Consider the following 11,916-nt stretch of genomic DNA (forward strand, 5'->3'; position numbering starts at 1 on the left):
AGATGAATTTTCGAAAATATATCTTTGGTGGCAAATTCTCTGTAAATTGCAGATCTGCTTTATATCTCTGCGTTCTTTTAAGGTCACCACACATAGGATAAGCTGTATGAGAAGGAAGGTCTAAGACAAAGCATCTAATAAGCTGAGGAGAGTCACATTTCAATAACATGATGGTTTCTCATCTAGGAGAAGCGTTTTCAGGTTTTGCTTTTTGATCCTTTTGATGTGCTATGCAAATGAAACTTTGGCATCGATTTATTTTTCCCCACACACATTACATCCTTTTTGTCCTTCCTGTAGGGGCAGGGATACTTTTCTGCCCTTGGTCAGATTTGTGGTAGCAGAGAACTGATAGCCGAGCTCAGCTGTGCCAAGCATTGGCTGTACTTTTATCAAGATCAGAGAGACATTCATTATCCTGGGAATGAAGGGACATTTGTCCCTACCTTTTAGAAGCTATCTTTCATGATATTTTTTGGTGACGAGGAATAAGAATTAGATTGTATAACTGCACACCTGAAATTAACATAATACTGCATGTAGTATAACACTGCATGTTAACTACACTGGAATTAAAAAAAAAAAAAAGAATTGGATTGTATGTAAGAATAAGAGAAACAATGTCCATTGAAGGCCTATCAGGAAGTTGGCTTGATGCTAAAGAGATTCAGACTAATTTCTGGAATGTAGGAGTTTGGATTCTTGAGATATTCAAAAGAATTGAGGGAGAAAACACAACCCACAGAATAAGTCATTAAGAGTTTATGGCTGCCTTATGGTGCACCTGGGTGGCTCAGTAGGTTAAGTGTCTGCCTTTGGCTTGTGTCATGATCCCTGGGTCTTGCGGGGGGTTCCCTGCTCAGGGGGCAGTGTGCCTCTCCCTCTTTCTCTCCAACCCTCCTCCACCCCTGCTTGCTCTCTCTCTCGCTCGCTCACTCATTCTCTATCTCAAATAAATAAATAAAATCTTTAAAAAAAAAAAGAGTTTATGGCTTCCTTGTTTTGCAAAGAAATGTTATTTGGGGCCCTGACTACTTTTTTTTTTTTTTAAACTCTATCATCAAGTAAGGTTTAATTCCAGGAATACAAGAATGATATTATATCAAGAAATTGATTAACATGGACATTGATTACTTTAACAGTGGTTACAAGCAATAATCATGGTATATGAAATTCTATTTGAGGGAAGTGTTTTCATTTTTATAAAAAACACGACATTAAAATTAAAAGATGAAAATCACTCTATACCATACATTAAAAGGCTTACCTGAAAATATAAAAGGAGAATCTACACATAAAGACCCAGTTTTGCCCTTCAGCTTCTGATATAAAATGGTTTCAATCCTATCCTGAAATTTTCCTGCTGTATTTTTAAAACACGATTTAAACTTCAGCACAGCATGTATTATCACTTTCCCTTGGGCTTGGCTGCAGAATAGAAACAGACAAATAAATCATGCTTTTCTTACTGGGTCATTCTTAGTGGAGTCATTTTACCATTTTATTAAGCAGAGCTCCTGGCAGCTATTCCACTCTCAAGGGAGTGGAAATGGTACTTTATGGACACGGTGAACAGTAAAGAGAGGGTGATTTAGACTCAGGAAACTGTGTTTGTGTTCTAGATTCACCATCTGCCAACACCTTGACCACAGCAAGCCATTGGTGTTCTCTATATTTAAGCAAATTTCTCCATCTCTGTAATGGGGATAATAATATTTCCTGGGTTATTGTACACACCATATAAATTAACGTATATGGAGGTATTTCATAAATCTCAGTGCTGTGCAAAAATATATTTGTTAATATAAATATATCTATGTATGATAAATCCATGATGGATTTTCAGAATGTAGGGCCAATAGCAAATAACAAGTGAAACATAACAGGTGAGATGAGAGAATCACTGATTATCTTGGGTTTTGGTTTTGGCTTTTTGCTTTGGTGGGGGCACCATTTGCAAGAGTGGGCCAGTTCTCTCTCATCTGTTGGAAATCATGATGGATTTAGACTGGATTTATTTTGTTTGTAATTCTGACTTGAAGATGCAAGTGTATAAACCAGAAATTTTAAAAGGGAGTAATAATTACTGACTGGATGGTATGTCTGTTCTGCTTGATATTAGGTTTCTGTGCCTCCTCCCTTCTTCCCAGGCATTTCTCTGCCTTTAAGCATTTGAAAATCCACACAACCTCAGACTATGTGACTCAAGAGAGATCTTGAAAACACCCACTTGCGATCCTTCATAATAACCATGAATAAAAACAGAAACCATGGCGAAGATCCAAGATTTTCTAACTGTAAAGTTTTATAATTTCAATAATGTTTTTCCAGATAATTCTAAACAATGGGTTAGCTGAGTTCCATATCACCCTTTATTATTTTGTTTTAGGTTGTACATATACCAGATGCTCTTCCTTTGAGCACTATACTTGTATTCTTTTATTTCCTCTGTACGGTAGTCAGCTTTTAGTAGTTATGTGTCAATTTCTTAAGTAGTCTCACCACTTCTGCTTTTGCGCAGGTGCAATGCTAATTCTTTCCTGTGTGATTTGTAGAGACAAACCCTTTACTTCTCATGGAATAGACAAGGACAAATTATATTGCTCTGTTTATTTTAAAGATTTTTGTCAAACCATGTATTTCCCTCTGAACTTTTCTCCTGGGTTGAATAACGATCTAAAACTAACCTAAACACAGACATATGGATTCTTAATGTGACATCATCAGAGTCATGATTCTCTTTACTACTGAAAACATGATCTAAAAGTTATTTTAATGTTACCTTCTCTTGACTCATTCAAATAATCTTTAGTTTCTTAGGACAAGGGCCTGAAATTCTTTGCCATAGGCAGTTTTCCTTTCATTCCTGAAGTTTCAGTTCATTCATTCATTCATTCATTCACCTAAGAGATATGTATTAGTCCAGGCAATACATCAGGCGGAGTTCTAGGTGCCAGAGCTACATTAGCCATCAGCGTATAAGACCACAAAATGCCTGCTTTCATCCTAGTAGGAGAAACAAGAAAATGAAGAAATAAAATAATCTTCAAGGCGCATTCTATGAAGACAGTAATGACTGGAAGTTTAGAGGTGGGAACATTATAGACAGGTGCAGGGATGGCCTCTTTGAAGTGAGGTCCTAATGACAAGAAGGAGAAGAACTGGTGGGCGGGGGGAGGGGATGTCCCAGAAAGAAGGAACACCAAGTACAAAGGCCCTGACCAAGACAGACTTAATACTCCCCTCAATTCTATTAAATGTCTTCTTCTGACTCTAGATCCCATAACCCTTTCCTTATAGAGCATTTACTTTAGAAAAGTTGTAAATTCTTTCTCTACCTCTTTGAACTGTACGCTAATCTTTTAAAAGCCTGATGCAGTTTAACCACCTCAGAAATGTCTTTCTCAAGGACCTGAAAGCCATCTCTTTGAAATGTAGCCCTCAAAGCAGTTAGAGCCTCTATCTCTCAGTTTCCCTGAGACAGATGGAGGCCTCACTTTGGTAGGCACTTTACTTACTACCGGTTGTAAAACTATCTCCTGTCATGAAGGTATGAGAAACTAACTTTTTCTTGGGCAAAGCCCACTAGCAAACACAGAAGACTATCCCTGTTACCCCAGCCTTTAAAAACTCTATGATTAAGGGTGCCTGGGTGGCTCAGTCGGTTAAGTGTCTGACTCTTGATTTTGGCTCAGGTCATGATCTCAGGGTGCTGGGATCAAGCCTCTCATGGGGGTCTGCACTCAGCACATAGTCTGCTTGTCCCTCACCCTTTGCTCCTCCCTCTACTCCTCCCCCTGCTCATGCTCTCTCTCCCTCTGATAAATAAAATCTTTAAGAAATAAAAAATAAAAAATTATGGTCAGAGAGAGGCAGGACCAGATCAGGAAGGGTCATATGGACTCTATAAGGACTTTGGTATTTGTGAGAGGCTGTCAGAGGATATTGAGTAGGGGATGCTGTGCTGTTTAGGTTCACTTTGATTGCAATGTGGAGACTAGCCATGGAACAAGAGTCGAAACTGAAGTTGATGCAGTAATCTAGATAGGACTGCTTGGGTTTACACTACAGCTTTATTATTTATTAAATGTGCGACCTTGGCAAGTCACCTAAGCTACGGTTGCTGTAGTGTCCTCATCTGTAAAATAAGAAACTAGTATGTACATACCATACAGGGTTGTTATCAGGTTAAATGAATTGATATAAATAAAATTTTGGGGGGGGGGGTGCTACTGGTTAAGAACATGGGTTACTTAAAAATAAACCAGGAAAATCAAACAGCAAAAGTTCTAGTTTTAGATAGAGATAGATTCCAGAGCATATTAACTTTTCTATTTATGCTCGTGGCCACCATTTTTTCATACCTGTTGCAGGTTATCTGTTCCTTGCTAGTGTTTGGATACACATCTTCGCTGCTAGCAATAGCTGTAGGATGGGAATTCTAGGGGGAGCAGGAAGGTAATTAAGAGGAGTGAAGGTGGTTGGGGGCAAGTGTATATGCAAGCATCATGTGAGCTTTGGGAACTGCCACTGTGTGGCCTTGATTTCAGTGGGCCATGTGGGGATGTGGGCCCTGTATGGTCAGATCTTTTTATTTTTCAACACATTCTGAGTATTTTGTGTTTTATATGATATTTCCCAACTTTTACATTTAATCCACAATTCCAAGCTAGATTTGGCTCTCTAGTAGTTTGCCCCTCCCAATCAGATATTCTGTACATGGCTCTCTTATCTTATCCATTCTTTTCTTATATTGAAATAATCTCCTGACTTTAGAGTTGTTTAGACCTTGTGCCTTCAGATAAAAAACAAACCCATGCAACATTTACCTGAAACTCATAATCAGTCAGAATTCTTGGGTCTGGTTAAAAAATTTTCCAAAAGATCTTGAATACCTTTTTTTCACATTTGAGAATGCTCGTGGTTTGGGAGCCTCAAGCTAAGACTTATTTCAACCTTTCAGTTTATACCAAGTGAAGATGAGGCGTGAGGGTGAAGGACAGAATTTTCTGCTCTGTGCCTCTTGGGCTATTTTATGTACCTTACTTGGACAACATGAGATTTGACATACTGTCTTCTCAGTTTGGATCCGTGAAATGTTTCATTTATCTGTTATAAAGTAAAATGCATGATAATTTTAGTTTATTTAAAAAAAAAACTTTTAATTTTTCATTGTGGAGAACTCCAAACATACACAATAACAAATGAAAGACCATAATGAACCTCATGTACCCATCATTCAGCTTCACTAGTTATTATTAAATAGCTAAACTGGTTTTATTTTCCTACAACCTGCATCCCAAGAATTAAATAAATCCTTAAAAACCATTGAATACACAGAGGTTTGAGAAGAGAAAAAGAAAGAGATAGAGAGAAAAAGTAATAAAGAGTGAGAGAAAATGCTTTTGAATTAAAGATCAACATTCACATACCAGCTGAGAAAAATACATGACTAGGGACTCTAGTAAAGCAAGATGAAAATCAGAACTGAGATCTCAATAGAGGGAGGGATGAAGAGGGGAAACAGTGTTAACAATGAAACCTGAGCAGGGTGTGTGTTCAATGCAATGAATGTATAAATGTTTGCAGTGGAAGCAATATACTTTAAGAAACACCCCAGTAAAATTTAGAGCATCAGATACTATTTCAGCAAAACGTAATCACTAGAAATGAGGGGAATGGGAAATAAAAGTGTTATAAAGCCTCTCTAAGAGTAAAGAATGGGAAGGGAGGAGCGGACAGAAGTGAAAGTAGTTAAAAACCTCTTCTGTGGTTGGGGCTTAGGTAAGAGAAATAACATTTGATGGGCCTGATAATTTCTATAGGACTAGTGGAAAGTATATGCATCCAAATTTGAGTTCCAGGAAAAATGAGTTAACTATTAACTAGGTATACTGAAATTTTTAAGAAGGAAAAAATGCAATGAAAAAAGTATTTATTTATTTATTTAAATATGGAAAGGCTTCACGAATTTGCATGTCATCCTTGTGCAGGGGCCATGCTAATCTCTATATCATTCCAATTTTAGTATATGTGCTGTTGAAGCGAGCGCATGAAAAACAATTTAAACCAGTCACAAGGAAAAGAAAGCAAAAAAGTAAAATAGATAATTTACTTAAAGAAAACTGGAGAAATAAAATCAAGTATACTACTCATTATAATTGATGAGAATAAGTAAAATTTTGTCATTAAAGAATCTATCAGTTGCATTCAAAATCAAAACCTCATTATCTATTATTTAAAAAGTTCATACTTGGGGCGCCTGGGTGGCTCAGTGGGTTGAGCCGCTGCCTTCGGCTCAGGTCATGATCTCAGGGTCCTGGGATCGAGCCCCGTGTCGGGCTCTCTGCTCAGCAGGGAGCCTGCTTCCTCCTCTCTGTCTGCCTGCCTCTCTGCCTGCTTGTGATCTCTCTCTCTCTGTCAAATAAATAAATAAAATCTTTAAAAAAAAAAATAAAAAGTTCATACTTATAAATAAAGGAATGAAAGACTATTAGAGATGAAACTATGGGAAGGAAATACTGTCCCATTAATGTGGAACCCAATAATGGAATCCAAAAGTATTTCTAGAAAATATGGACATTTAGGATATAACAAGGATGGCATTTTAATCATTGGAATAGGCTGGATTATTTAATAAGTAGTATCAGTTCACCTGGCTCTCTATTCCAGAAAGAAAATAAATCTGGTCTCCTACCTTAAACTAAAACTACTTCCATATGAATAAAGACTTAAAAGTGGGAGCAAAAACTTCCTAGGAAACTGAATACACTTATTTTATGGACTTTGGAAACCATTTGAATCAAGACAGAAAATTTAGTAGAAAATCGAAAATACTGATTCAAAGAGGCACATACAACTTGATGTTTAAAGCAGCTTTATCAACAGTAGACAAATTGTGGAAATAGCACAAGTGTCCATCAACTGATAAACAGATAAAGACGATGTGGTGTGTGCATGCGTGTGTGTGTTAGTGTGTGTGTATACACATACACACACAATGCAGTATCAGTCGACATAAAAAAGAATGAAATCTTACTATTTGCAACAATGTGGATGGAACTAGAGTGCATTATGCTAAGTGAAATAAGGCAGTCAGAGAAAGACAAATACCATATGATTTCACTCATATGTGGAATTTAAGAAACAAAACAGATGAACATAGGGGAAGGGGAAACAAAAAAGGAGTGAAGCAAACCATAAGAGACTCTTAACTATAGAGAACAAATCTGAGGGTTGATGGAGGGGAGGTGGGAGGGGGAGAAGCTAAAAGAATGATCAGTATTAAAGACGGCACTTGTGATGAGCACTGGTTGTTATATGTAAGTGATGAATCACTAAATTCTACCCCTGAAACCAGTATTACACTATATGTTAAGTAACTAGAATTTAAATAAAAATTTGAAAAAAATTTAAAAAGTTAGGATATAGTATTTATATAGTAGGGCTATAATTTCATTAAAGATAAAAAAATAAAGCTTAATGTTTGAGATGAAAAAGTAATAGAGTAGACATAAGGCCGCCTAAATAGTAAGTTGTAAAAAGTATATTTGAAAGATATTTTCATGCAAATAAAAAGTATATTTGAAAGATATTTTCATGCAAATTAATATCTGTAATTTACAGAGATTTTTACAAACTGACAAGGATAAGACAAATAACTTACTAGAAAAATGGGACAAAGGATGTAAATGGGAAATTCACACATGAACAAGTCCAAATGGCCACCATGTAGAGAAATAGATTCTCAACCTCACTACTAGTCAGGGAAATTCAAAATAAAGTGACAATAATACACATTTATCAAATTAGCACAAACTACAAGTGTATTTGCACCTGTTGCTGGTGGAGATGGGAAGAGTACTCAGCTATACGACTTATGGAAGTGTGAATTATTTTGACCCTTTGGAAAGCAATCTGGCAACATTTCTTAAAATATTTAATGAAGAAATCTTTTTTCTGTACACCTATCAAATATGTGTAAATATAAGGTTTCAGGTAAGAGGATTTGTTTTGTAGTGTTGGTTATATTAGCCAAAACCCGGAAACAAATGCCTGTGAGCACGGGAAGGGTAGGGTGTATTGTGCCACATGTACACTAAAGAATAGTATGCATTTACTGACAAGGATACATTATACCTTTAAGCTGGCTTGGAGGAAATTCAGTGAGATATTGCTGAGAAAACAAACTTTATAAAATTGTGTGTAATATGAGCTAATTTTGGTAGAATATTGACAAACAACCCTATGTCTTTTATTTTTCTATATATGCTAATATAATCAAGGAGGAATATAAGAAAGGATACATACACCCTATTTTGTTCCTATGGATGATAGGATGATCCTATGGATCATTTTGAAGTAGAGTTTGGGGGTATGTGTAGAAGGAGAGGGAGGAGTTGGGGGAAAAGCAGAAAAGAAAAAATTCTGTACTTAAATCCATTTTATGTGTTTTGATTTTATTTCTCCACTTATGTAAGTTTTCTATTTTCTATTTCTCTTATATGTTTATATCCTTACATAAATATGGGTGAACTTGAAGGTCTTTGGAAAGTTTTTAAGGTAGTAAATAATGTGATTTGATTTTTCATTTTTAAATGCTCGCTTTAGCTAAGTGTGGAGAACAGATTATAGGGAGACTAGGTGAAGAAACCAGTTAGGAGGCAAGAAATGACAGGGGCTACAACTGAGGAGAGAAGTAGATCAAATTATTTTCTGGTGGTAGAATCACTAGAATGTGCTGGTTTGTTGGTTGAGAGGAGTATTCCTAGCAATTGGGTTGATTTTGGTGCTGTTTCCTGAGAGGGTAAAATGGAGAAGAAATAGATTTTGGGTAAAGATCAAAGGTTCTCTTTTTGGGGTCACCAGTGTAGACGGTTTTTAAACAGGAAGTCTGGATGAGGAAGTTAGAGGAAGTATAGATCGACAAGAGAGGAGAGGATAAAAGAAATGAGAAAGATGGAGAAGTGGGGGAAACTGTGGACAGTGCAGTGGGGACCACTTGTATTCAGAGGTCTGCATATGCTAAGGAACCAGCAAAGATAACTGGGAAAAGCAGCTAGTGAAAAAGAAGAAAATGCAGAGAGGAAGGTGTCTTAAAAACCAAAAGGAAGAGGTTTGAGGAGAGAAGAAAGTAATGATGAAAAGTTCAAGTGAGAAGAGATCACAGGGGAGCCTGCATGGCTCAGTCAGAAGACGATGCAACTCTTGATCTTGAGGTTGTGAGTTCAAGCCCCACATTGGGTGTAGAGATTATGTAAACAAAATAAAAACTTTAAAAATAAAATAAATAAATAAAATAAGTAAATAGACCCTTGAGCAAGCTAACCACTTAATAAGGATTATGCCAGGAATACAAGTAACATTACTTCCTATATTCTTCAGATGGCTAGTTGATTGTCTCAAAACTATTGAATATGAAATAACATCGTTATAAATTAAATGATTGTGCTGAATTTACAGAATACTTTGGATAGGATTAATATAATTTAAATAATGAGTCTTTCCTTACAGGAACATGTTTTTTCTTCCTTTTATTCTTTTTTGCTGTTTAGTAAGATTTTATACTTTTATTTGTATAGATTTTATGTAATTTGTGTTAATTTTATTGAGGTATATTTTATACTTTTTGTTGTATTAAATGGCATTTAGAAATAATAACTTTTATATTTTATTATTGGTGATTAAGAAAGCTATTACTTTTATGTATTAGTCTGGTATTTGGCCACTTTACAAAACTCAATTATTTTTCAGTTGAATCTCTTGAATATTTTAAGTATATAGTAGTATGGTCTGTAAATAATGACTCCCCCCCGTTCTTTTAAAAAACATTTTTAAGTTTAAATTCAACTTCATTAACATATACTGTATTAGTTTCAGGGGTAGAATTTAGTGATTCATCAGTTGCATATAACACCCAGTGCTCATTCTATCAAGTGGCCTCCTTAATGTCCATCATCCAATTACCCCACTCCCTTACCACCTCCCCTCCAGCAACCCTGTCAGGACCTGAGCTGAAGGCAGAGGCTTAATCCACTGAGCCACCCAGGCGCCCCAGGACTGACTATCTTAATCTAGAGCTAAGATAGTGGTAAAAAATAGTGTGAATTATCAATTATTTCCAACTTGAAAGGTGATTGTTAGATTTCTGGCACATCTAGGATCATAACATTTAAAAGGGTAGTGCACAGAAAGAAATTTCAACTTTCCAAAGACAATATTTTTTTGTTTAACTCCATATATTCTTGTGAATCCATTTTTTCAAACTTGCTGTCATAGTCAATGTTATTGACTTTAAGGCTGATGTGATGGTAGAAAGGTGTCTTCTCTTGAAGAACGAGAAAAGAAAAAAATAGTTCTCACTTCGTTTTGTAATTAATTTCATTCTTAAGAGGATCGTGTGAAATGTAAAATTGCAGTGAAATATAAATTCTAATAGAAACCCTACACTTCATGTGTCTTGATTCCTAGTGATTGTTAAAATAACTTCTACAGAACAATGTTTATTAAATTATACCCCTACCAAAAAGTGTATTCAGAATTTTTTTTTTTTTTTTTTAGATGTGCTGAATGGGTCTGCAATTCCTTTGGCTTTACAACTACAGGCATGGGGGCATTTTACAAATAAAGGCAGAGGTGGCACTTCAAACCTGGCCTCAGCCACCATTAAGTTGCATGCAAGTGAGGTCAAGTCTCCAAAAATGGCACTCTCCCTCTGCCGTGACATTTGCATCTTCATGTGCCTGCACACAAGAAACACGTCTGCTGTTAGTGGTGTCATTGCTTGGAATAACGGAGAAAACATGGTTGCAGGTAACACGAGTTATGCCTTTATAAAACATCTTCAACCGCAGAGCAGAACTCCCCTCGGAGCACATGCTGGAGGTGGGGAATCACAAACAGCTGCTTTGCCAGGAGGTGCTTTTGAAGATTGTGTGGACATTCTTTCAGCAAAACCATTGGCCACATGTGACTACTTCTATTTATCCAATACTAAGAAATACAAGATTGACTCTCATGAGAGAGAGAGAGAGGGAAGGAAAGTACTTTCCACACAGAGACTGGCTGGGTTTCATTGTGTACGATGTTTTTATTGCCTCAAAGTAATCTTCTGTATTCAGAATTTTTAATGTAAAATTTTAATGTGCCTACTTTCAAATTTGGGTCATCTGAAGACATATATTACTATGATAAATTTTATTAAAGCATAGATAATTATCTTAGTTTTTGTGATCATCACAGATTACATTTAGGAAAACCAGTGGAGTCCAGGTTTATCATTTTTAAAGCACCTAGAAAGTGAAAATGAATAAAAGAGAAATTAAAATGAATCATGACTTATCAGTACTACAAATTAAGTAAATCAGATTTAAAAATGAAACTTAAAAATGTAGGAAAGTAAAGCAAAGGAAAAAGTTGGGTGTTAATCTGGGCTGTACTATTTTAATACATCAAATACAGTAGAAATTAAATTTTTTCTTGCAACTTTTCTCAGATACTGTTGTACCTTTCCATTCCAGAGACTAGGAGGGCACAGTGAGAGGAGAGAAAGGGAGGGAGAGAGAGAAAGAAAGAGAGAGAGGAAGGAAGAGAAAAAGAGGGAGATATTGAGAGCCCAAACTCTTCCAAAAAATCGAAGAAGAGGGAATACTTTCAAATTCTTTTTGTGAAGCCAACATTACTCTGATACCAAAGCCAGGCAAGGACACTACATGAAAAGAAGACTGCGGACCGATATCCCTGATGAATATAGGTGCAAAACCCCACAGCAAAATACTAGCAAACTGAATTTAGCAACACATTGAAAAGATCATACACTGTGACCAAGTGGGGTTTATCCTTGGGACGCTAGGATAGTTCCATATACACAAATCAATAAATGTGACATACCACATGAATAGAAAAAAAAATAAAAAC

The 11,916-nt window shown here is 36.2% G+C and overlaps 1 protein-coding gene and 1 non-coding gene across 2 annotated transcripts in view; both read right to left on the bottom strand.

Annotated features, from left to right (window-relative positions):
* LOC125094187 (transmembrane protease serine 11C-like) overlaps nucleotides 1-10,877 on the bottom strand; it is a 41,845-nt gene extending 30,968 nt beyond the window's left edge. Inside the window, 4 exon segments of the mRNA XM_047719861.1 lie at nucleotides 1,268-1,428; nucleotides 5,042-5,110; nucleotides 10,210-10,327; nucleotides 10,760-10,877. Coding sequence (XP_047575817.1) covers nucleotides 1,268-1,428; nucleotides 5,042-5,110; nucleotides 10,210-10,327; nucleotides 10,760-10,877 — 466 coding nt within the window.
* LOC125094541 (U6 spliceosomal RNA) lies at nucleotides 5,949-6,052 on the bottom strand. Its single transcript, XR_007125564.1, has one exon. It is a non-coding gene; the product is annotated as a U6 spliceosomal RNA (small nuclear RNA).
* Nucleotides 10,878-11,916: the final 1,039 nt, after the last annotated feature.

This window comes from Lutra lutra, chromosome 2, assembly GCF_902655055.1.
Source record: "Lutra lutra chromosome 2, mLutLut1.2, whole genome shotgun sequence".
NCBI classification, from domain to species: Eukaryota; Metazoa; Chordata; class Mammalia; order Carnivora; family Mustelidae; genus Lutra; species Lutra lutra.